General features: G+C 36.6%; 1 protein-coding gene across 2 annotated transcripts; it reads left to right on the forward strand.

Moving 5' to 3' along the window:
• The first annotated feature begins 14,412 nt into the window (after positions 1–14,412).
• On the forward strand, positions 14,413–21,707 carry yipf5 (Yip1 domain family, member 5). Of its 2 annotated transcripts, none has more exons than XM_006631799.3 (7): positions 14,413–14,520; positions 15,143–15,243; positions 15,637–15,759; positions 16,171–16,343; positions 17,812–17,957; positions 19,143–19,324; positions 19,819–21,707. In XM_006631799.3, the coding sequence occupies exons 3-7, from the start codon at positions 15,647–15,649 to the stop codon at positions 19,979–19,981; spliced, it is 777 nt and encodes a 258-aa protein (XP_006631862.1). In that variant the 5' UTR covers positions 14,413–14,520; positions 15,143–15,243; positions 15,637–15,646; the 3' UTR covers positions 19,982–21,707. The 2 variants fall into 2 exon arrangements, with proteins under 2 accessions (XP_006631862.1, XP_015205109.1); XM_015349623.2 differs by having other exon boundaries at positions 14,415–14,520; positions 15,156–15,243.
• The last annotated feature ends 5,992 nt before the right edge of the window (positions 21,708–27,699 follow it).

A 27,699-nucleotide genomic window follows, 5' to 3' on the forward strand; every position in this document is an offset into this window, starting at 1 on the left:
AAGAGGACAGGGGTAAGTTGTAGACTTAAAAATGTGTACATTTTCAATATTTAATTAGCTATTAAGTACCTTTTGCCCGAGCGTTGACTGCGTTCTCGAATCGGGCTTCGCGTTATTTCAGCACCAAGGTCAGCAACTTAACTTTTGGGGTTTTTACTCTTAAGTTATTGGGGTTCACCGTCTGAAGCTAAGGATATTTTATTTTTAATTGGAAAAGGTTGAACTTTTAAAGAAAGAGTTTTTAATTTGTCAAAAAAACATGAAGATGATCCTTCACATTTTATTTTTCTCCAAGGCATCGGGGGTTAACATTCAGAAGTCAATTAAATACAACTATCGCTGATTTGTACTACATTATGCTTCGTGTTTATGCTAGTTCAGGGGTGCCTGTTTTTGTCCCTGCTTGAGTTGTCAATTAAAAACGTTAATTATTGTCACAGAAAGGTGTAAGAATTGTCTTAATGTTGTCTGCTATTATTTACTCAAAATATTCGCTTCTCTAATAGAACGGGTGTATGAATCACCTTGGCTCATAGTTAGAAGTAATGTATTACAATTATTTAGATAATTTAATGATTAGAACAGCTAAGTAGCTGAGACATTCAGTGGAACAAAAACACAAAGTCATAAACACAAAGGCCCTCCAGGAAATATGTTTGACCCTGCATTAGTTCCTCTCTGGTCTCACTTTTCTATTGGCTCTGATTGGCAGGACTTCAGTATAATTAGCCTCTTAATTGCTGGCTGTAGCAATATTATGTAATGGAGCAGATCAGCATAGACCACATCTTGATTGTTACGTCTTGCATTACTTTTGCCTCGATACCCCAGCAGAAAGTCCATATGGATACAGACTTGTGTGGTTACCCACAAAATAAGATGCTTCTATTTGTATATGCTTCTGTTTCTCTTGAATGAACAACCAAATGGCTCCTGTTTGAAGCTTGCAGACTGCTACAGTGAAATAATGCAAAGCATAAGATATTAAAAAGATATGATGTGTTTATCACCTTGGGCATTTTGGGTAAGGAAAAAACATAATAATCCAGATGTTGAATTTCCTCTGCTGCTAGTACTCTTATTGATTAAACAATTAACTTAAACAAGATTTCAATGAATTCAAAACTCTAATTGCTTGGTTCACATAGTTTAACATTTTCCACATTTGCGGTGCATGCAAAATAGAATTGTTAAATGTTTAACTGAGGGAAAAAGAAACAATTTATTCTCTTCAAACACCCTCAAGTCTGCACTCTAGAAAAAAGATCTGTGAGCCATTAATTTCTCTGCCTTCATCCTAATTTTTCTGGCGTTTTCAGGTTTTATACAAAAAGGATGACTGAAAGTCTTATCAGGAAAGTGTAGTGAAGCGTGTAAAGCCAGCTGATGTACAAGCACAGTTATGCTACTTTGAGCTATTCATTCAGTTTTTTTTCAATGCATAATACTGTATGGGCTGAAGTCATGAAAAAGATCATTTTTGCTTTTTTGAGAGCAGGGTGAGCTTAGAGTTGTACAAAGCATGTTAATATCGATTGTATATTTATAAACAACAGGCACATATTTAAAATAATCCACAATTTGTCTCTCAGAATTAAGTCATAGTTGACAGTCTAAAGTTTGCTAATTACTATTGTCACGTTTTCACTCAATTAATCAATTAGCTGATGTTAAAACAGCTGGATCTCAGGATAGCTCACTGCTTTACAAATTGAAAAAGGTTATACACAAACTGCCCCATGCACCAGATTGACACAGGATTTCTAATTCCACTTCCATGCCTGAGAGCGAATTCTCTCCTTTTGTATAGTAGACCTAACCATCTAAAATAAACCACACTTGTTATGTGTATAGACTAGGGGATTTTTTCTATGGTTAAAATTCAAATATTCTGTCTCTTTAAATAAAGAGAACATGTGTTATCAAAAGGAATAGCTGTTTGTTCAGCTAACAGTTATTTTCAGACTGCTATACTGGTAGAGGATAATCTATAATGCCACTCTGTGAAGGTATTATAAATTAAAGTTATTAAAGCCCAAAAGTTATTAAAAGTCATTTTTCCTTTGCCAAAGTGTCATAACCAATCTGACATTCTCAATAAGAGCAGATCTAATGCATCTTTGTATCATTTTTTTTTCCAATTTCAGATTTAGGCTTGTCTGTATATATTATATATTTGCTACAATATCAAATGGATTTTAAAATCCACAATTTTAATGTCATTATTTTTATCTTTCTCCACCTGAAAGATGGTGAAGTCCAGATTTTCCTTTCAGGGCTGCAGTCTCAGTTAAGTACATCAATCACCTTTATTAACGCTTTCCTTCTTGGGTTTCCTTTTGTTTGCATTTGATGAAGTAATATTCTACCATTTTCATTTATTGCAGTGTTAGAGCCTACTCGAGTGTGTCCTAGATTGAGGGACCATAAGTGTATCAAGAACAAGAAGCAACCATTTCACACAAGTAGCAACTTAATTTGCATCACAACTACAAATTTATATCATACAATTTCTAACAGTAATTTGCTGTGCAATTCTGTGCTGTCCCAGCACTGAAATCATCATCTTTCCTTCTGTTTTTGTAGCCATTAATTGTAATTGTGCAATGTATTGGGACAAGAAGAGGAATAGCTATTGTACAGCTATGAATCTGTATCCTTGTCAGAGAGTCAGCAACTCCTACTGTATATACACAGTATTTTACATGTTATTATTATTTTTTGTCTTTCAATCTGAGAAGGTTGAAACTGTAGAATATCAAAGAAGTTGGAAAGAAATACTCAGAACCCCACCTAGTGGTAAATAATACAAGCCTCTAATGATATTATGATGAAAATCTTTGCACTATTATTGTTGGTCTGTAAAAACTGTTTATAGTCTTCAAAGCAAGTTCTGGTATTGTGATATTTAGAAGCTTTCATCAGGAAGACTCTGAGCACAGACAGTAGCTGTTATTGTTGTTTTTACTGTTTGTGATAGTTTTTTTGGGTTTTCTCTATCAATTCCAAGTAACTCCCAACAAAAAAAATGCAAACAGTTCAATGAAGTTGTGTTATTATTTTATTCTATAAGTTAAGTCAATTGTCTGCCTCTTTTAAAGTCACATTTGGACAAGTCACATGAAGAATCTTTTCAAAATGAGTAAGCTACCCATACTCGATCATTCAAAAAACTCAGATTTCACAGATTTGGATTATATAAGAGTCGGCGTTACTTCTCTGACGCCAAGGAGTTTTGTGTAACAAGTTATAGCAGAGTGCCACTACCTGAGTTTCAAACTGTAAAATCTGTTTACATTCCCAGCCCTCAGTAGGTTATTTGATTAGTTGATACGCTAGCAAAATGTCATGTTTCATACTTTTATGTGTTGGGCTGGCACCAAGAAAAAAATCTTTGGGAATAAGAGTATTTCTGCAAATTATATCCTTATAGTCTAAGAGCTTAGTAACTGAGTGCCTGTTTGTGTCTTGAAATCCAACTCCTTCGTAAAGAACACCTGTGACAACTCAGCAAAAATATTTCATTCACTAGGTTAAATAGTTACAAAATGAAGCTAATAAAAGGGGTTGCTTTCTTAAATATTCATTAATTGAGGAAACAAAAGGTGTGCGAGCATATATAAAAACAGAAGTGAAATTTAGTTAAATAAGTGACATCTTATACATCAGAAACATTAACATAAAGCACTTTGTAGTGTATAATACAAAAGTAGTAGGGGTCAAATAAAGAATTACTGTATTTTGTCACATGACTGCCTAGCAGTAAGGATACCTTAATGCTCTAATGGAATATTGAGTAACTATTAAGACCACAAATGAGAGATTTATTGACTCCACCCCTTTTGTCTGCTCTGCTGGAAGAGGACATTAAGGTTTTCATCAATCAGGGGAAAAATACATTTCGTTTTATGGTTAATCAATCCTCTCTTTTGTCATGCAAAAAAATCTCTCAATATTCTTCTTTTTGATAACTCAGAAATATTTTCCTACTTAATTGCAAGAAGGAAAAGCTTTTATTTTTCCCCAAACTCCAAATTGTTGTATTTCATTTTTCTGCTTACTTCATATTGAGATGAGAACAGAATGTGCAGGAATCTCGGTGCAGTCATTTGTAACTAGGCCACTGCTGTAATCATAAATAAATGCATGCCATGTTTGCACATGTTATGTTTTTTTTTAAAGCTACTTGGCAAGGCAGCTTTGTTCTTACATCAACAGACCCAGCATGAGAATATATATTGATAAAGTTAAAGGTAAATTAGAAAAGAGATTTAGATCAACTGTGATGGAGCAGATTATCTTGCATTTTTGCAGAGTTGTTGTAATTTGCCAGTGTGCCTGACCGGATATCTTTTAGTTTGCTCTATAGAGTTCAACTAACATCTACTAGAAACAGCCTATCCAAATGAGGGAAACATCAAAGTAGATAGAGTAGCTCTGAATTTCCATCATGGCCATTGCTGGACAATATGTAAAATTATGTTTCTCATTTAATACGGTCACATGTCAAAGGCATAGTTCTTTATTGTTTTTCTGTACCTTGTCAATAAAAAGCTTGTTGAGGAGAAACAAGCAACTATATAATTTTGAAACATCTCAGAAACCTGTGCAGGAAGCAGTGTCCCAAAAAATTGGGAGCTCTGATAACTAATCGAGAGCTGAAAAGTGTTTCTACAACCCTCAATCACCATCAGTAAAGACAGACTCTGTTGAATATGTATTAATCCTATTGATGGCTCTTCAGTGTTTCTAGATTAATAAAGTGGGATCTTTTCAGAATTTTCTGCCTTGGAAGGCAGAAAATGTACAGTATAGCATATGAGGCCAAATGTTTAGAATTTACCCTTAGGGAATAACTTGTGGTTCATTTACAGTACTTTAAAACAGCCTTCAAGCAAGTTAAAGGTTCTGAAAAGATTATATTACTACACATTCATTAGTAAATGCTGTTCTGTATTAACAACATCCCCTAGCTCTTTTTTTCTAACTTTCTGCAGAGCCAAGACTTGCTGTTTGTGTTTTACAGAACTATACAGGGAACAGGGTGGAGAAAATGTTACTTTCTGTTAACCTGTAAAAACATGAAGGAAGTCTGGCACCTACTCTGATTTGTCTTCTTTAATTCACAATGTATTATTCTTCATCCATTTGCAGTGGACTGACTGCCATAATCCAGAGCTTCGGCAATAACTACCAGCCTTTGGTTGGAATCCAGTACAGCAAAACTATGCTGGGACTAATGAAAGCTCAGGTAAAATTGCAGTATGACCACATGATATTACATTTTGTTAATCTCACCTCCACTGAACCTCAGTGCTGTTTTTGACCCTGTGAACCATAACATTCGTTGTAGATTTTTCTGGCAGTTGAACGATGAAGGGTGAAAATCAAAATGCTTCATTGTGGCTATTTAATGTATAGTGTTCAAACCAACTTCAGTGCTGAAACAAAAACTCTGAAGGTATGGGCTCTCGTCAAACTCTTGAGGCACATGTCCAGCATGTCACCAAGACAGGTTATCCCGATCTCAAAAATATTACCCCATTCTCTTTTGTCAAAGCTTCATGCAATATAGTACATGCTATTTTATCCAGACCTGACTATTACAATACCCTATTTGCTGTGTTATCCAGGAACATTTAGTTACTCAGTAATTAAAGTTCTGAGCAGGTTTCATTCTGACAAACATATTAACCTTGTCTTGAAATACAATACTTGCGCTGGCTTCCTGTTGAATTTTGTATTGACTCTAAGATATTTTTCCCGATCTTCCGGTCATGACAAAAAAGTCTCCCTTTCTAAATTAGGATAGGTTAAGATATGTCTTTTAATTACTCCTGTGAGCTTTTGTGGTGTGAGGTCACTTCCATAGATTGGCATTCTGTCCAGAGTGTAACCCCACTTTGTCCCTTCTGCCTCTGGGATATGTCCTGGGCCAATTACCAATTGCCACATTACCAATAAAGTAGCTTCATGATGATGGGGGGATGGATGCTTTTGTTCATCAAGCACCCAGTATTACTTTGGAAAATCTCACACATTTTGCAAGTATTGTTCTACATTATGCAATAGCAAGTTATTATTTCTGATAGGAAACATAAAATCATAGCTATTTCAGACACTCACATTAATGTGGGCTCATGTATTTATCTCAAGAAAACAATATAATTGTGTTTTTTCCTCTGTAATATTCATAGGGTACTCACCGTAGTAATGTTTAGTGTATGCATCGAAATTAAAGGCACAAAAAAAATATCATCTATTTCCTCTGATAATGCAGATTATTTGGAAATTGCTGCCAGATTTACCCATCAGTGCCCTTATCTCTGCATTGAAGATATAATTTAGAGACTTAATTTAGATCTACTGGCCTTATGGCAGACACTCTGTCTCTGTAAAAACAGATCTGGAAGACAGGAATATAGTTTTCAACTAAATCATTACGAATTCATGTCTTCTATATGTTGCTATTATTTTGATTAATATTTGATCATCCAATGCAGTATTACTACTGACCCCCTAAAAACAATCTCAGACTGGATGTAAAAGGAATGCAGAATGCCATTTTCTTCTCAATATCACCATTCTTAATAAAAGTGTTATTTTTAAGATTGTGCTGTTGAAGAGCAGTCAATTTCCCCATGTGTTTTATGGCCACTCAAGAAAGGTACTGCACTGAAAAGTTGAGAATGTCCCACTAAATTATATAAAAGGACCTTATTTAAGAAGCATTAGAGCTGTCTCTGCAGATGCAGTGGAAAGCAGTAGAATAAGTACAGAAATCATTTAAATGCTCAGTGAAGAGGATGTTTTCCAAGCAGAACACCAGTGACCTTGCAAAGATCAAATGACATGCAATGTAACATGCGCTGTGCACAGTAAGAGTATTGAAATTGAACTAGTCTATAAGAAAATACTTTATGCACTTGAGATGCAGTTCAGAAGAGCTTTAAAGTATGTGTGTCTGATAAAAGGATGAAGAGAGTGTTTCAAAATCTCTTCAGAAGTGCAATGGGCTACCAGCTTCTGGATCCCTTCATAAATCTCAGTAATAGGTGGCTCAGGATAATCATGCATTAGTGCCACTGTTCTCCCATGATAATCCATCATAAGAAAATTGTTTAAATGATTCTAAAATACTCCTGCAAGCATTTGCCTGATAAATATAAGGTATTAAATCAAACGAAAATGAAATAACATCACTGTCTTCAATCCACACATTATTTACAGGCTTTGAAAACATCTAAACCAGTGTTTACAACCATTACCTTTTTTTCTTTTGAATTTATTTAATCCCAAAGTACAGATGTAATAGCAGTATAATGCAGAGCTGTAGTTTTCATTCTACAGGCTTTCTAACTAGATATGGTGTTCTGATGTTTTACCATTATTTTTATAGCCTCAAATTCTGCAAGAAAGCGCACTCAAAAAAGTAAAATAACAGGTATCACAAAACACATTGATGTTGCAGTGAAATTAGAGGACAAATATTGAAACTTCATTGAAACAGAAGGGCAAAAATGAATGAGCTCCTTGCCTAAAGTAAAATTATTTTTATAGAAAGTAATCCAAACTTCAATTAAATTCTTTGTGCAAATGCATTTTCATCCTAAGCCGTTAAGCTTTATAGCAATATACAATGAAGTGAAATTAAACCTCATTTAATAAACTAGATAGTTAATATTTCTTCATGCTGCTCCTGTGCTGTCATACAGATGTACGGAAGTCTCATTTTTTCAATTCCATCATCCTAAAGTAGGCTTGCTACTTTCCCTGGAGATGCTGCACTGTAACATGAAACACAGCAGACATTAACAAATTGGCAGGCTCTCTTGAATTTAAACTGTGTGGCACTGCCAGGCTGGTTAAGACATCTGAGTATTTGTCCAGATGCCAGCAGCTCTCCGAAATTAAGTGCCGCCAGTTTCAGAAATTGTGTTCAAATGCCTCATGCAGGTGTTATTTTAAAGCTCTGTTAAAATGTTGACTGCTTACAATGGCAATAGCAACAGTTACTGGCATAGGAAAGAGACAACTTCATTTTGTACATGTGAGAGTAAGATTGTGAAGTTAAAAAAGGAAAAAATAAATTTTAGCTGCATTGAAAAACACACTGTTGCTAATGAAGGTGCAATTTGCTTTCCATAGCAGTGCAGTGTAATGTGTAACTTTGTTTGTCTGATTTTGGATATTTTATGAGATGGGTGGCATTGTAGAGGGGTACTCATTCCGGGCTGAAGCACCTGCAGTATGGAGTTTGCATGTTGATTTTATGTGGATTTTTTCCCAGTACCCTGTACCCCTTTCGCCCCTATCATATGGGATAAGCTTCAAGTATAGACAAAACTATACTTTTATGAGGTTCATGTAAAGCAGTTTTATTTGCCACATACAGTATTTGCTTTTAATTATCTACAAAGGTTGTGCAAACATTTGTTTGGGAGCATAAAACATTTCCTTTTCTGAAACAATTCGATGTAACACAACATGAAGGCAATCAAGAAAGACTAATTTCACACATACATCTCAGCAGATCAGTTTCGAGAACTGACTCGTGACAACTGCAATAACATCACCTTGATTCAGATTATTCTTGTTTTTCAGATTACTGTGCCAACGAGGTTTACTTGATCAGGGCAGTGCCTTTGCTTCTATTAAAATGCATTTCATTAAATACAGTATACAGTATGTGTGCTCACAGTTGCTAAACAAGATTATTATGCATTTAAATGATTTTCACATGGTACAGTGACACAGTGGTTAGCATTGCTGCCTCACAGTGCAGGGGCACTGGGTTCAATTCCAGACCTGGAGTCTGTATGTTTTCTCCATATTTGCATGGGTTTCCTCCAGGTGATCTGATTTTCTCTCAAAGTCCAAAATCATAATGGTAGGTTAATTGGCTGTAGGTGTGAGTGAGTTGTGCCAGTGTTTGTGACTGTGTGTCTGCCCTGCAATGAACTGGCATCCCATCCGGGGTGTACCCTGCTTCGCACACTTGACTTGCTGTGTTAGGCTCTGGCTCTCCCACTACCCTGAATGGGAAGAAAATAGATGTATGGGTGATGTTCATATAAATTCATCTTCTATTCCATAATGTACTTGTTTTTAGATTAAATATAGATTACCAATCCATTTATTATAGTCTCCCTCTCAATAAAGAACAAAGGTAACTATAGAGGTCATGTACTTGGCATCCCTTTTTATTGACTTAAAGTCTTGATTGAACTGATACTGCCATTGTCACACAGGACTTTCATTATCACAGAGTGCCTTTTAACCAACATATGTGCAATCTATAGCACTGGGGATATTGAGCACAGTGGATACATGCTGCAGTTTGATTCAAATTGACTTTACCTGCCTGGGAGGAATTCAAAGAATATATTTAATTCTACGCTATCATAACCTGCTCAGTTGTAGCCTGAAAGAGAATCACACAGCTTGTGTGATTTCCACTTTAGTTTGAAAGAATAATAATAGGAAAGCTTACTATTGAAATCTCTGCTTATCCCTAAGTCAAAAATGTAAAGAAAAGAAAGAGATCCTTTCTCTTTTGTAGGTTTATAGAAGTGTTTGGAATACTGATTTCTATATGGCAACAGCTATGGTTGCCCTATTAATTTAGCTTATTGTGCTGAAAAGGTGTTGCTAAGCACCGGTATCACTCCTGACAGGGGAGACTGGTTGTAGAATTGTAACACTAGGGACTCATAGCTATCAGCTTTAAAAAAAAATTTCCGTTAGATTCATTATAGAATATCACACATCTTTTCAGTGGGGGTTAAAGATTTTTGTCTATATTTTCTAGCAGCCGAGTGAAGAATGGTGTGTACAGTGTACCCTAGCAATTAGAACATTTTCATTTTTTTTCTTCAGTGTGAAGGTTTGGTATTTATCACCAGTTCTGCATGGGGGATTGAAATACATTCATTCCCAGAATGACTTGATTTGATACAATTCCCATTTAAAACCAGGGAACTAAAGTAAACATATCAATAAAACCGGTCTCTGATGTCTTTGAAGCCTTTAGAAATGTGCATATATGATGAGTACACTATAGCTCAACTCCACACAGGCCTCTTACAAACTTATTATCTGGCTACTCCTCCCCACAAAAAATGAAACCAGCATGTTTTATACTTAGACTACTAAAAATGTGAAAATTAGTAGTTAAAGCATGAACTTTTTGCAGGCACCTACATTGAAGTTTCTTTATTACAGTATGTCCGTTTGATGGGTTTTCTGATGACGTCATCAACACACAGCTTTTATATTACAGTGATAATCGTAGCCGCCAGGAAATTTTGTGGCTGCTGGCAATGGTCCTACCGTACTGAAGCAAGCCTGCGGCAAGAATGTCCTCATAACGTTTTAATTGCTTCCCCCTCGAAAGCCCAGGTCACCTTGTGTTAAATCAGTCTGTAAATGCTTGACTAAATTAGAGCTTTCTGACAGGTACCAGAGGGTGGCCTTGCAGGAGCCACAACTCTGCGAGCATAGCTAGAGGCAGGGAGGGGGGGGAGGGAAGTGTTTAGCTCTGGAGCACATTCAGAGGTAGTAGGTCGCTTCTCAAAGCTGGCCTAGCTGGCCTTGAGCGTAACCATAGAGAAAAACAGAAACATAACATGATTTATTTATTGCCACCCTGTACACTCCCGACAGTGTAAGAAAACAAATCTGATTTATAGGTCCTTCTGGGAAGAATTTCAGTGTACTGAGATTCGGCTTATTAAATTTTGATTGTCAAAAACATTTTTTCTTAGAATTTGCCAATAAAATCTCTTTATGGTATGAATTATGCTTGTACTTCCAGTTTTGAGGGACAACAACCCTGACCATATTTATTTGAAGCACACTTCAATAAATGATGCTCACGACGTCCGACACTGTCCTTGCTCTATCACACTATATACTGTACAAAGGTCTCTGATGAAGGAGTCTTCAGCCCTGCTACTGGATGTGCCTTATCCAACAGGTTCCGTTTTTCACCAATAACTCATCATTTTCTAGAGACCTGACACAATGATCAGTTAAACAGGTGAATTTTAAAATGAAGTAATTCAGAAATCATTTGGAACAAAAATGAATAAGTCCTTCAGTCTTTGAGAACTAGTGTTTTCTTAATCGAACCAATGGATTAGCAGCTTACAAGTGATTCTGGGTGGCACTGACCGGATTGGGGCTCTCCAGAACCAGAACTGGAGGCTTCTCCATCATGCAGCGGGGGAGTCCAGTAGCAAAAGATTGGAAGATTTTTATTTGTGAAGGTATTATTACAGTACCTCTTCAAGGTCAATGATGGCCCTGGTCCAACCACTTACCCAAGTAAGGATAAATAAATCAGGGATAAAGCACCACTCTAATAATTAAAATATACTCTTTAATGATCCAAAAGGTAAAACTTTTATACATTTTTGTACTATAAAAATTAGGGGAAAAAACTGTGCATTATGCACTCATCTCATACTGCAGTAATGCGGGATTAAATGAAACACTTGAGGAGAGAGCAATTATCTCTGCATAACAATTCAATGACCTAGATTTGCTGTATTCTCTGACAGATTTCAGTGTTCTTTGGTAATACAGGGAAAAGAACCTCGTCTATTAGAAGCTTAAATATTCTCAGAAGAGATATAATTTTGTGGTAAAATGACTCAAGGAAGCATATAACGTGATTCCACTTAGCTATACCTAATTGATTTACAATTTATCCAGAGGAAAAAATAGCTCTAGTGTGAACTTAATTATGGCTCGAGTGTTTTTAAAAGCTTTGAATGAACGAAAATGATGTTTTTAAGTATTTCCCTCTGGAAATGTAAGGTATGGGTTTATTGAAACAATTAAATTTAAAATCTGATTAACACAATTGTTATGTGCTTTATGATGTGTCACTGAATTCAGATGTAAGAGGCACATATGTTTATACGTTTTTGTTACTTAATTTTGACATCTCACTTGATACTGTATATATAAAGTTGCTCTTTTTATGCTTATAATAACATTTTAAAATAAACCCATTAGAGTTACAAGTTATTTATGTAATCAATTACTTAATTAAATGAATAAATCAGTGGGATAAATATTTTTATAGGTAATGTAACTTTAAATATTAACTATAAAAACACTATAGAGATCACTGTAATGGACTTTTAACAATTATTTTCCACATACTTGTTAAAAAAGTAATCTCTTAAACAAGCAACTTGTAAAGGACGACTTTTTGAAAGGAATTTTCACCAATATAGTTCACACAAAATTGTGCTAAACTAAAAGGTATCCAGAACAAAAAAACATAGTTTCAAAAGTTGAAAATGAGGCTATTGAAGAATGACATGTCAGACCAATTAAACAAACTAGTAAATCTGTATTTTAGTTTCAAAGAAAAATCAACACAATCCCTTCCTAGCTGAAGAAAGATATCCATTTTAGTTAGTCTGCAAAGATTGATTGATCTCTTGTGTGTGATAAAGGAAAGAAGGAATTGTTCTTCACCTTGGCTTCCTGAGAGTTTTGTCTTTGTAGGCTCCGCTTTCAAAAGAACAACAGACTTCTTGAAACAGATAGCCTTCGTGGGTGTGTTTCGTTTTTCCCAACTAATGAGATCTGAATCCCACTGGAGTATATTTTTAGCAAGGCTCAGCTGACGTACCAACATCTAAGGATCCCGTTTGAGAAATTGATTGCACCAATGTGGATGTTTGCAGAGAAAATAAGTGAAGATTAGCGTCTCAAGATTTTAATTAGATCAAAAGTATTCAGCCCCTGGCCTGCATGCAGAAAAGTAGTAAACTAATCCCACCTTTCCTGGAAATAAATAGCGGAGGTTAGCAGATAATAGACGATGCGAAATCGATCAACATTGATTGGCACTTATCTCTTTTTCTCCTGAACGGATCAAATGGTGACATTTTTAGGTAAATGAACACATGTCAAATTTGGAGATAAAATGGAAATTTCACTTTCACTCTTCTAAAGTTTTCTTTTAAAAAAAATCCATCCACCCACCCATTTTCTAACTGCTTCTTCCAATTCAGGGTTGTGGGGGAGCTGGAGCTTATCTTGGCTTGACATTATAGTGGGCACACGACAGGATACAACCTGGATGGGATGCCAGACCAGTCCAGGGCACACACAGACACGAATACACACACTCACACCAGGGCCAATTTTCCCTGAAGCCAATTGTAACAGAACAGTTCTTTCCGGACCCTATGCGGACGACACAATCTGGGGAAATGTGAGGAAACACTGTGGAAAAAGTCATGCAGGAGACAGGAATGAAAACGGGGGCGTGCCCTTGGTGTGCTGGTGTACAGGGAAGGTGTGGCCGAGGCAAACAATCCAAATAATAAGTCCATAGGCAAATTCCAAAAACACAAACAAAAGTCCATGGCCAAGTGATCCATCCAAAACTAAGGATTAAAATCAGGAACCGGGTTGGAACCGGCAAGGGGAACAGGAACAGGCATAGAAACTTAAAAACATAACAGAGCCAGGCGCAACCAGGTCCCAGGCTCACATGATATGGAAATCAGATGTAGATCCTGGATTAACATCAGCGCCTGGCTTTTAAAGGAAGATGGAATGAGGCTAGAACAAGGAACAGGTGCGGGGAATGAGGCAAACAAGGAAGAGCCGGAGCGGCCTTAAGGGGGAGGGACTACAATCGTGACATCAATTAACTTACCAGTCTGTCTTTGGACTGTGGGAAGAAACCGGAGCATACAGAGGGAACCCATGTGAGCACAGGAAGAACATGGGAATTTAAACTTTACCACTGTTCCACCACAAACAACAAATATCGACATTGCATAAAATCATCACAGCTCACAACAATCCAGATTACTGTATGTTCGGTCATTGCACATTGAAAACTTAAACTCTCTCTGAAAGACGTAGAATGTCACATCTGAAAGTAAAGGGTCATTTTAGCCGCTTAGTAGGCCTAGGCTAGATGATATAAAAATCCTGAATTGTCCAAAATCTGAAAAAAAAAACTGTTACAAGACCTTGTACAATGTTTTGGTTTGAGCACTGATTTTCTTTCTGCAGATGCTGTATTTAATTTACACGGAACAAATGGCCTCCTTGCAGTTCTCAATCATGTAGTAATGCTTTAAAATAATACAGGGATTAGACAGTTCGTATGACTCGTTTGCATAATAAGTGAAACTAAATAATATTACATTCTAATACATTTGTATGTATTTTATATGTCATTGTGATTTACCTCTCTTGGTTTGATACTATGTAATTAACATGTTTTTGATAAAGGAAAACAGAGCATTAAATTGTAGGAGTTGTGCGCACAGGTCGTCATGCTTCGAGTGATTTAGCTCTTCTGTATCTTTAGAGGGCGCTATCGAAATAAACGGAGGTAGCGACAACTGAAAGATCCGCCATGCTTAAGAAAAAATGCATGTGACCCGGAAAAGGTATTTTTATTTTCCTCTTGACACGTAGCAGCAAAATTGGAAGTGTACATGGGAGAAAAGAAAGTGTTAGAGGGTTGAAACTGTAAGTTCTGAAGTCGTTTGTTCATAAAATGTGTTTAAATGTTCTTTTTACTGTATTTCTAATGGTAAATCTAAACCTCGGGTCTGTCGTTGATGTCCATAACTGTGTAGTGTGATCATTGGGGTAGTGGTAGCAATAAACTAGTTATATGTATATCTCTACTGGAATTAAATGAGCAAAAATGCGTAATGAATAAAATATGATAAGATGCTTGAGTAATTCAGTTGCTTTTGTAGTGTTATTTAGATTATTTTTGAAGACTGTATAGACACATTTAAAAAATACTTTGTACTTAAAAAGACTGATTTACGGAAGCGCAGCACTTGATAACTACCTATTGAAGCTGTATTGAGACGTTCTTGTGTTTTTTTAAAATATTACCGGTGCAAGGCCTTTGATTAATAGAACGGTAAAAAGTTAGCTCTAGGGATTTTTATTCTATGTTATGTCAATGATGGTAGCTTTACAAGTTCACACATTTCTGGAGTGTGCAAATCTCTAACGGCAAGAGACACTGACAGGTTTGCGAAACGACTGTACGACCGTAATACTTGTCAAACACTGGGTTGTTGCATTTTTTTTATTTTATTGTTTGTTTGTTTGTTTGTTTGTTTTACCGTAGTGCTTTATTATAGGTGGTTATCATTCTGAAAGCTACGGTTTGGTGTGGGAGGACCTACGACAAGGCCTTTTATTTGCAGAGTACCTTGATATAAATAAAGGGTAAGGCTGACACTGCATTGTATATACAATACTGTTATGTTTGTCAAATAGGGAAGTGTTTTGAATGCTAGGAAGTGTTTTCAGAAATTATAATGATGGTAATTATAATTTCACTGAATTATCTCTTGTAGTGGGAATATACTGTTATGTTAAGATATACACGTTGTGCTATTTAGTGTTGCTGATGGAACAGTAATGCACTGAAATTAGAGTATTCTTGAACTTTAACCCCCCCATTGTGGAATAGCCACTACAGCCCTCTAAGCACTGTGTCCTTATTTTTATGTTTTCTGGTTGGATCCAAGCAGAAGTTTTATCTTTAAGACCTGAAAATGCATTTTTTCTACATGTTCTCACTTCCCTTTTCTAAACGTGTTTGCCTTTGCTTCGCAGGCTATTGAAAATGTCAGGCTTTGACAACTTCAACACGGATTTCTACCAGACCAGCTACAGCATTGATGACCAAACTCAAAACGCATATGATTACAATAATGCAGCCGACCCCTACAATAACAGGTGCATTGATTTCAGTGCCATCATAACCATGAAGCTGCTAAATAGATTATGTGTATTTGATTTGTTCTGAACACATCAAATAAATTTAAATGTCAGGATCTGTGAGTGGTGTGTTGCAAACTGAAATAGTTAAGTTAAGCTTTAAATACCTTCGTCCTTCTACATCCATAATCCTTTCCTACTTTTGCTTTTTTGTATTGGAGCCAAAGGAGGCATTAAAGTGAAAGCATTTCATTTGAATGTCACTGGTACAGATTTATAGACTTTAAGTTCCTAACATCAGAAAGGTTTTCAGGATTAACTATGAAGTTGTGAAGTTAAGAACATGGGTGGTCAGCATGATGCTGACTGGAGTTCCCTATGTGTAAGTAGCACATTAGAAAAGTGAACTTGGCCTTTCTGTCTCTCCAGGCCATATGGAAACTATGACTATTCCCAGCAGGCAGGCTGTGGCAGTCCTGGAATGATGCAGCCTCAGCAGCCCTACACTGGCCAGATCTACCAACCAACACAGACCTTCACTCCAGCCTCTGCACAATCAGTGTATGGCAGCAGTTTTGAGGATGAGCCTCCATTACTAGAGGGTGAGTTGCATAAATGCCTCTTGGGTGAGGAGTGTAATCAGATACCTTTGTTCTTTGCGTAGTGCTTTGATTTTGCAGACTACTTCTTAATCTGTGCACAACTGCAGTTTCTGCAAGTGGTCATCCAGACGTTTCAAAACTAGTCTGTGTGTGTACCTTATGCAGTTTGGTGCATCTTCGCTTAAAAATGTTATTTATTCTTTTTGTTTACAGACCGTTATAATAAAACAGAGTATAGAAGTTTGCATTAAAGTGTCACTTTTGCAACAGACTAGTTGATTTCTTTCATTTTGACATTCTAAGAGTTGAGATAGTCATTCTATGGCTGCTTTTAATTGTTTATAATTACTCTTTTTCCGGATGTGATCAGGCACTCCTTTCATGTGTGAGCTGAGTACAGTGTTGCAAACTGTCAATCATCAAAGCGTTTTCAGATTGTGAAGCTGGCCAGCTGGATTGGTAACAATATCTATCTGTTGCTATCCAGTTCGTGCTTCCGTTTTAATTTTGGGGATTTTTTTTTAGTAATGCACTCCCACCCCCACCGATTTAAAATGTGGCAGTTTCTGTAAGAGTTCGCTAATGACTCCCACACCCACTCACTCGCCTCCAACACACCCACCGGTGAAGCCTTTGATCTTTTGACATGCTTCAGGCTCCTCAGTGCCTCATGGGAGTGTTATCCGCATTTTGAGAAGCAGGTCGGCTGGCTCCTTGCAATTTGATGAGTACAGAAAGAAACAGGAGAGTCTTGGCTGACTAATCTGGCCCGGTCCTGACGTCTCCCTGCCAGCTGTGCATTAATGAGCTGAGCCTGCACTCCGATTGAGCACCTGTACTGGCTCAGCATCTTGGGGGCTCCTTCAGCTGTGCAGAAATCTCATGTATGCTGATTAGCGTGAGTCCTTTAAGAAACAGTAGGATGATCCCTTTGTCAGGTGCCAGTAAACGCCACAAAAAAAGTGCATTTTTTCCCCACTTAACATTGTTAGCAATGTTTTTTAAACTGTCTTAAGAAAGCATTGTGATGATTGTCATGTGCACCTTTCTGTAGGTGAGTGATCAAACTGTAAACAAGATAGAGATTTCATAAAAAATCAGATATCTCTAATTCACTTCACAGTTATCCAAATCTGCATAATCTCTGCTATACATTTGTTTTACTGTTGAGGTTTTTATACACTTGTGTATAAATCAAAATATTTTAATGTAGTAAATCAGTTTTCCCTACTGTTGCTTGTTGGGATAGGCTCTGGTTCCCCTGTGACACTGTATTGGATAATCTGGTTAGAAGATGGATAGATGAATGTTTTTTTGTTTTGTTTATTCTTTGTAGCTCTCAAGATGTTAACACATGTTTTTTTATTCCTAAAAGGTAGAGCAGTCCCTATATTGAGTATAAACTATCTGCTGGCAGCGAAATCACGTGTTAATATTTATTAGTATTTATCTGCATGTTTTCTGACAGAATTGGGAATCAACTTTGACCACATCTGGCAAAAGACCCTGACAGTGCTACACCCTCTCAAAGCAGCAGATGGCAGCATCATGAATGAAACGGACCTGGCTGGGCCAATGGTCTTCTGTCTGGCGTTTGGAGCCACTTTGCTGCTGGTATGATATATCTTTCCAAGACTTTGGAAAATTCTTTTTTTCTCTATCTGGAACTGATTAGAAAAAAGTATAACAGAAATGATTATTCATTTTAAAATTCTCTTATTCCACTTTTTTAAAATGTCTTTAGACAATGATGTCTTATATGTTTGTATTTTGTGCCCTGTAAATTCTAAGGGCAGTATATTTTAAATCTTAGGTTTCTTAGCCTAACTCAGCGTACTGTATTAACTCTGGTACACCACACCAGGAAACGTAGATCCAGTTTAAATAAAATCAGTTGTAATGCCAGTAAATATGGCAGGTTTCTCTTAAGTAATAAGAAGCTTCTTTAAGATAAAAAAGTCCATCAAATACTGGGTTTGTATGACTGAATGGGTTGACATTTTTATTTAATGCTGGTCTTAGCCGGAAAATAGATCACACAAAGGTCCAAGCAGATCAAGGTGTTAATGGAGAAGTAGAAATGGCAACATTCCTTTCATTAAAAGATTCTTCAAAGATTTTTCTGTTCCCAGGGATTTACACGGTGCTCTTTATATTGATTTTAATTCTTCACGGTGTAGTGACAATGTTGTCTTGTTCCACTTAAAGTAACAGAATTGAATTCAAACTTCCATTAGCGATATGATCAACGTGATTTATGTCCAAGGCCTTTTCAAGCTCAAAGTGCAAAGCTATTAGCAGTGAACCCTGCCTGTGTAACTCCCAGCTGTTTCAGACATAATATTTTATTGTGGTTACTGCTGCCTGTTGCAGTGAAACCCAAAGAGCTGTATTTCATAACTTTGTTAAACCTTGTCTGAAGCACAGTCCAGCATTTTAATGTCTTTCCTGGCCTTGCATGCACACTACATTAGGAATGGTTACAGCTGTTTTAACATTGCATCTTTAATTTGATCTGTTTTCTGCTTTATGTTACACTTTAAGGGATCCATCTATATTTGCATTAAATGTCCAGTTACTGACAATATTTTCCTTTATTACCATCTATTAACTGAAATATTTTGTGCAACACGGTTATAAAGAGGAAGTTGACCCATGTGAAGAAAACCTCATTGCACAAGCACTTGACTGGACTCCAGATTAGTATATTTCTGTATATTTTTTCTGTTCTGTGGTTTCTTTTGAAAGTTCCTGAGCTCCCTTGCTACAAAATTTCCATTTTTTTTCTCATGTTTGTAGGCTGGAAAAATACAGTTTGGTTATGTATATGGAATTAGTGCGATTGGCTGCTTGGGAATGTACTGCTTGCTGAACCTCATGAGTATGACAGGAGTTTCATTCGGCTGTGTGGCCAGTGTTCTGGGCTACTGTCTGTTGCCAATGATTATTTTGTCCAGCTTCGGTGTGCTGTTCTCGCTACAGTAAGTATCTGTTTTTCTTGATTGCAGAAAATATAAAAGGTTGATTGTTTCTGAATGTTACTTCTGCCATATGTCTTTTTTTGGGTAGTCATTAATGTTAATCGGAAATGGAGTGCACATAACAGTCCATCTCATCAAAGTACAAATGTGCAGGTTGTCAAGTTGAGTTCCATTTATACATTTAGAGTAGAAATTAATTGTAAGAGCCTTCTTAATTCAATTATTTTAATGCAGGCCATTAAACGTGAAGTTTAGACAGTTGGTCATGTGTTATATTAAAACTATTTACAGGCTCTTTTTATATATTATTTTTAGACTTCCAAGAAAAGGAAAGGAAAATCCATCAAAGGAAGCAAATAGTGAATTTCAGATTTAGTTGGACAAATGTATTTCTTCTCTTTCTAATGTTTAGGGAAACTAGAAACCGGTATAATGTCTGTGTGGTTTCTGAGCAATCATTGCTAAGTATTATAACAGTGATTCTTGTGTTCCAGGGGGATGATGGGTATCGTTATCACAGCTGTGATTATCGGATGGTGTTGTTTTTCTGCCTCAAAAATCTTCATCTCTGCTTTAGCCATGGAAGGACAGCAGCTTTTGGTGGCATATCCCTGTGCCCTTTTATATGGAGTTTTTGCTTTGATTTCTGTCTTCTGAACTCAGGACAGTAGTTTGACAGACAAAAGAAAAAACTAGGACAAGTAACAAAATGTGCACCCATCCTGAAGCCTGGCATAATGTTTGGCACATTCCACTTCAGATTACCTGAGGGATCAACAGAAATCCAAAAATGTGCATATCCAGCTACTTTTCTAAAGGTCCTCTGGAGTCCGATACAGTAACAGTAGGTTTAATTTGCTGATACAATGCTGTACTTATGTGGGTGTACAGTTTTCGTATTCTTCTATATATTCTAGATAAAGTTTGTGGCCATTTTAGAAATGATCATAGGTAAAGAACTGTTAATGTGTGAAGAATTTCATTCCAAAAAAGTTTTTTTCTTCAGTCTGTATACATTAATGTATTTGACATCTGATATATAGTCCCATGGCTTTTGTAAGATTTCAAATTTATTTACATGTGTGAGGATAATTGTTTTTTCACCGTAATATACAGTTAAAAGACCTTGTTTTAGAATTGCTGCATTTTAATTGCTAAGATTTAACTCTTGGACGGGTACTTTACTGGTTTGTGACGGAGCCAGAAAACAAATAAAAACATCACCATAATGCAGTAATGAAATGTATTCCTTTTAAATATTTTTTCCCCCATTGCATTAAGAACACCTTCTACAGGCAGTATGTGTTCTGTGTTTCACATGTGTGAACGTGTATTACTGGGGAACACCCTGTGACAGGTACTGCGATAGTAGTACATACTGGTATATTTATCTCTGATCTTGATCAGATTATCTTAAAACCCACATTGAAAAAAGGTTAAGAATTCTGTTTTTGATGGTGTTTGTCATGCTTTGCCAGTTCTCACACACATATGAACTTTTTCGCACTGGAACAGTTGTTGATAACAGTAATGCATTTCCCCAGAGCACTTTGCAACGTTGTGGTCCATATTCCCTAATCTTCAGTTTGTCTTTTTGTCGTCTTCCTGCACAAACCAGAATTGGCTAACCCGGATTGTTAACTAAACAGGTCGGCCACACGTCAAATTGTTTCATCTGCTGAAAGGTTCGCTTGTGGGGTTCCACTGCTCAACGGATGTTTTGAGAACTGCTCTTTGGAAGCTGCAAGATGCCATGAGAATGAGCCACCCCATTGTTGGATTGCTCTAAGTTCTCACGAAAGAGAGAGGAAGGAGCACTAAAAAAAGTCCATTAAGAAAGGCGAGGGAATTGCTGATGGTCTTTAAACAGAGCCGAGGTTTGCAACCTCATTATGTGCTATTTGAAGGTTTGCAGGGAATCTTCAGGGACAACCCACCTCCATATGCAGTTAATGGGAGGCCCACGTTTGGATATATCTTTCAGTACGTCCTGTAAAAACTTCTAATACATTTTGCCAGTTCAACAGGAAACATCCATGTATTTATTATATTCCTAAAATCTCATTAAGTGTAAGGAATCCAATTTTATCTATCTTACATTTTCCCATAGTGTTCAAGTAGTGCATATTTTTGTACATGGTCAATATAACCAAGACGGTTCATATTCTTTATGTTTTGGGGAAAAAAGACTGGACAGAGCTTCAGCCATGACAATTTGTTTTATATCTATAAATCAAATTGCATTTGAACTGGTGGCAAACAAATGTCTCCAATGTTCCAGCAAAGAAAGTATTTACTGTATAATTTGTTTTGTACATTTGAAGTCCTTAAATTTCGTTATCTATTGTCATATGGAACGTAAAAATAAAAGCGTGCAATTTAACATTTTTTGTGAATTTAGTTTTTCATTCTGGAAACAAGTGCTGGGGATGTGAAAACATGATTGCAGTTATGTGAAGTAGAATAATACAATAATATGTGTATGTTGTTCAATAATCTAATGATGTCAGTAGCTTTAAAATAAGATTACATCTTTTTAAAATAAGGAGTGACTTAATCTCAGAAAAGGTACATTTAAAAAAAAGTCATTTAAGACTTCATTTCTGAATTATTTCTGATCTCTTCTACTCATTGTGCATGATTCTGATTTAACTCTTAACATGAGGTGTTGCTTCATCAAATCTAAATCTTCTAATTAGGCTGCTAAAACTAAGATGCTAGATCAAGTGCAGGAGCTGCTTTTGTGGGTATAATTGGCAAACAACTCTAGTATTTAGCATTTATTTCATAAGAAACACAAGGATATTAGAAATTTGTATTTGCTGAAATATTGCTCTTGCATTGAATTTTTAGTTTCAGTGAGCAATTTTTAATCAGATAATTGTGCAGTATTGTGGTACTATGTAGTATACAGATGTTAATAACAAATAAATTGAATAAGCAGGTACTAACCTTGTCACTTACTTCTAGTCGTTTTTTTTTAGTTTCAGTTCGTTACTTCTGAAAATGTTTCTAGAACTGATTTATGTCCACTTTCAGGTCTAGAAAGCCCTGTTACTGTTCACCATTTCAGCTTATATGAAGCAAATGTCACTTCAGACTTTTGGAATCTTTAGACCTGCTAAAAGGCCATAGCTGTGTTCATTTCATTGGCTTATCCAGGTAGTATCTGTTCATTACAAATGCATAATCCAGAGAGTGGTTGTGATATTTCCAGGTAGTTGTATTGGTTGTTCACACTAAGTATGAGGACTTTTTTACAGTGCCCAGTTGAACTCCTTGTATCCTTTAGGTACCAAAACTTTACATAATGTTGACAACATAAAGACACATCAGAATTTTATTAAACACAGATATGTAAAAGTGCCACTTATACATTTACATAGTAATGTTGACAAAGTGGAATGGAATATTACTTTTATTAGAGCTGGTAATATGTATTTCTGTTTGAAAACCGTCTACATTAATATGAAAGCAATCACAGCATCTAGCTTTTCTCTGCAAAGCTACGGGACTTTACTAAAAAGTGACAAATGGTCACCATCTGGATTCACTCAAAATGTAGCATTCTTGCCTTGGCAAGGAGGAAGTTGAAGGAAGCCGGAAGAGAGCAGGGCTGTGACAGTTCAGGTCAAATGTATGGTATCCAGACTTGAATTTTGCATCATTGACGCTTTCTTGTAATGCATAATTAGGAAACATAGCACATCTTATAGAAAAAATGGTTGGCTATGAAAAAAATAGCATGAACCGTTTTGCTTGAATCAGCTTTTTTGCGGTTGCTTCAATTTGACAAAACGTTTTGACTTCTTGTGCATTGACTCGGACATGTCAATTTTTTTCTGTCTGCGGCATGTATACAAACAACAACACGTAAAACATTTTTAATGAAGCATATTTACCGAGACGCATTATAAGGAAGGCGTTCATGACATAACATCCTTTAATAAGACCGCTTCAGAAGAAAAGTTTAAACACTACTTAAAATTCATATCATAATTCAAAGAATTATACTGGACTTAATATAATAGAGTATATTTTTGTGAAATGAAATATATGCCGGTAACGTTCGATAAGGTATGTACTGTAGCTTCTCATTCAAAAATGAAAAGCTGTGACAACGGTACGTTTGTCAGGTTATCAGTCCTTAAATGTAAGAACCAGATTGTACTCTAGGTGTCAGTGTGGAGTCAGGTAAGGAATATTTCAATTGTTAGAGGTGAGGATTGATGTCTGTTACATAATGCTGTACAAAGATTCAGCTAAAATGCTGCAACGCACTAATTGTTATAAGTTATGCTTCGCTTTGATAAATACCAAGGGGCCTGCTTAAAAACGTATTTGTCCATCAATTCATTTACATCAAAATGTGTAGAAGGCGTTACATTTTCATAGAAAACCAAAGCAAAACCAAGATTTTCCTTCCTTATTCCTAACTGCTTATATGACTCTATGTGCATTTATTGTACTTCTCATGCTTCACTCCTCGTTTATAAAGAAGTAAATTAAATCCTTGGTATGTGGATTTGAAAAACAAAGCCTTAGCAAAACATCAGTTTGTATTTGCAAATGAGAAGTATCACATATGAAAAACATATGAAAATAATAGTTAATCTATAGAAATATTTGTTAACACTGTCAACAAAACCCAATTTAAAAACAATTTTCAAAACTCATCTTAAAATGATTTGCAGTGCAGAAACTTTTAGCATATGCTGAGAAATAGGTTTTCTAACACTGATCCAGTTTAAGTTTTAACCGAAATTTTGTGGAAGCGATGCTGGGCGTATTGTCTTTAACATAGGCTGCCAGAAAGATAATTCACTCATTTGCATTGAAGAGCGTTTCCTATTACTGTGTCCTCCCCCATGTGCCCGAAGCTCTAAAACACCAAATTAATCCCTTAGGGAAATATAATGACTTGTATAAATGACAATAGGTAATAGGTAATAAAACACATTTGATTTTGTTAGTAGGCTCGGGTATCTTGAGGTAATAGCCAGTAACATGATTCTGTTATGTATGTAGCTGTTAATTTATTACTTGTTTGTTATGACAAAGAAATATGCAATGCAAATAAAAATACTTCAAACTGGTTAGAAGAGAGGTTTATGATGGCACATGTGTTTTTAAACAACAACAAATATCAACAATTCAGACAGTAATGTTTCTTCCATCTACAGAAGATAAGACAGGTAAGGATGTGCCCACTCAAACATGACAACGATGTACTCTTAAGGCCTTTTGAGCAGTGAAGCAAATTTTTCAAAAGCAGCGAAGAGGTTCAGTAACATCATTGACTCTCTGATGTGATCGCTCAGTTTATGGATTCTGATTGCATAATTCCTCTTTATTGATTTCTGAGAAATGCTTCTGGGTCTGGAAAAGACTTGAACATTTAAGATGGCAGCTGTTGAGTCTGTGAGAGCCCTGATCCAATAACAATATTAACCACAATAATATTAATTAGAATGTGTGTGCGCTCTGGGAAGATTGGTCTGCTGTAAATGCCATGATTGGTATTCACTGGTGAGGAATATTAGGTGTGTTCAAGCTGATCAAACATAAATATTCATTAACCCCCTAATACTGGAGTGTTGAGTACAATTCCTGCTGTTTCCGTACTTCATTAGGCTAATTGTCTAGTTCATTACATGACTCATGTCAACAGTCAGTGATCAGGAAGTGATATTGGTAAAGCTGAAATGTTTGAATACAAATAACTTTGTTGACACATTAGCAGTTGGTTACACGTACTTTTGAATAAAGTTCTTTTAATGATTTGTACCCTTTTGAATTAGTTTCATTTGAAATCTTAATAACTTTTCACTCTTTAGTACAATTCACTCAAATGTAAAGGGTTGAGTTAAAAACTTCACCGTCATTATACTAATAATTGTCTATATAACATTTTATAATACTTTATAATAGATCCTTTATTATCCTGTCCAACACCTTATCACACCAGACTGCTTTAATCTACCAGAAAAATCACACATTGCTGGAAAGAAGTTTTTATTAAAATTGAAAATACTGAAGTGGGTGCTTATGTGAAAGTAGCCTGTTGTTCTGAAAAACAAATACAGAGCAGTACAGTTCAGGTCAATTACCTGTAACTGAGAAACAAACAGTGAAAATTGCTATTGAACTTTGTACTGCAAGCAGCTGACAAAGGATCACCTTACAAAAGAAATGGTTTTAATGTACCACAGGTCTTCAAAATATTGGGTGATTCATGGAACACACATCTTTAAATGGGTAATTAGCATTTTCAAGTATTTGGCATATAATAAGCATGTACAATTAGGAAACCAAATTGAAAAATATGTGTTTTTTTCTATGGATTTTCTTCTTGGAAACCAGCAAGTTAATTACAAATCATTCCACTAAAGCCTTTATTTCTGCATGTTTTCATACAACTTGAAAACGGGGGGTGTCTTTATGGGCTATTTTAGCATACCATGGTAACATGGTAACTCATACAATTAAAAAAAAACATTTAATCCATTTCAGACTTTGATAGGAAACAATAATTTGCCATTTATATGCTACACAGTTTTAGTGAAAATCTACAATGTGTTTTTTTTTGGCCACTTCTTCTGATAAATGAATGGGTTGTGTGGTGAGTTGACAGAGCAATCTGAGACTCTGGGGGAAGCATGGTAGGTTTGCTGCTGTTTGGGGGAATTCTTCTTCTGCGCAGTGTAGTTCACCACATACAAGCTGTCCAGGGAGGGTCTGTGGTTGGATTATAGGGCAAGTTGTTGCTAGGTAGAGCTGAGATGGACAAATGTTCAGGTCTTTAACTCTTGACATTTATTCCACTTGGCAAGCATCCCACAGTGCAGAGGTGTATCTCCAGAATGGATATTTGGACTTCAGGTGTAGTCTGGGAGGTTGGATAGCTTTAGCCCACTTACAAGTGTGTTGTATTTGGGAAAGGCATGTGAGGCCTGAAGCTTGTGAACAGGTTTATCAGCACATTGAAAGCAAGATAAGATTAAGATGACTTTATTGGCAATATACAATTTCTTGCATTAGGAATTTGTCTTTTCGAATATCCTGCTCTCCATGATATAACTTGCTCTCCATTAGACACACAAAGCAACAGGCAGGGAGAGAAGCTTGGGGTCAGAGCGCAGGGTCAGCCATTTATACGGCACCCCTGGAGCAGTTGGGGTTAAGGGCCTTGCTCGGGGGCTCAATGGAGTAGGATTCCTCTGCCAGGTGCAGTATTTGAACCAACAACCTTCCAGCCACAGGTCAGACCCTTAGCCACCAGCCACCGCATAAGCCTAGAGAACATAACTTTGCAGGTTCAAAATGATTTCCATCTATTTCGGCTCCGCCCAGAGAAAGAATGATACCTTAAGTAATTCTGGTTATTAGGGCTTTTCCCTCTTTAGCCATAGTATCTCCAAATATTGATACAGCAATGTGTCCAAAGTACTGTAGATACTGACTGTAAATGTTGCATACAGAGAATACATATTAGTTATAGAACATTAGCAAAATGGTAAAATAAAATAAGACAACAGCCACAATCCTTCATTCTTGAACCTCAGCTAGTTTATCTTACATAGTGAAAGCTGCAAGGAACTCTTCATTCCACACAATTTAATAATAATAATTGCTTACACTTATATAGCGCTTTCCAGGTAATGGGGACTCCCCTCCACCACCACCAATGTGCAGCATCCACCTGGATGATGAGACGGCAGCCATAGTGTGCCAGAACGCTCACCACACACCAGCAATCAGTGGGGAGGAGAGCAGAGTAATGAAGCCAATTCACAGATGGGGATTATTTGGAGGCCATGATTGATAAGGGCCAATGGGAAATTTGGCCAGGACGTTGGAGTTACACCCCTACTCTTTTCGAGAAACACCCTGGGATTTTTAATGACCACAGAGAGTCAGGACCTCGGTTTTACATCTCATCCGTAGGACAGCGCCTTTTTATAGTATAGTGTCCCCTTCACTATACTGGAGCATTGGGACCCACACAAGGCCGCAGGATGAGCACCCCCTGCTGGCCCCACTAACACCTCTTCCAGCAGCAACCTTAGTTTTCCCCAGGAGGTCTCCCATCCAGGTACTGACCAGGTACTGACCAGGCTCTCACCTGCTGAGCTTTAGTGGGTTGCCAGTTGTGAGTTGCAGGGTGATATGGCTGCTAGTTAAAAAAATTAATAAAAAATGTATCTTGCATAACACTGTTTGAGTATTTCAGTGCTGATGGTATGGGATTTTACAGCAGTTTGAGATTTGGCTATTGCCTAGATGTCCTTTAACTGGCCCCCTTTCTAAACCGCTGACTGTCGCAAAATCAAAACTTTGAACCGTCTTGAAATGTGGAGAGTAATCAGACCTCT

The sequence above is a fragment of the Lepisosteus oculatus genome, chromosome 11 (assembly GCF_040954835.1).
Source record: "Lepisosteus oculatus isolate fLepOcu1 chromosome 11, fLepOcu1.hap2, whole genome shotgun sequence".
Taxonomy (NCBI): Eukaryota; Metazoa; Chordata; class Actinopteri; order Semionotiformes; family Lepisosteidae; genus Lepisosteus; species Lepisosteus oculatus.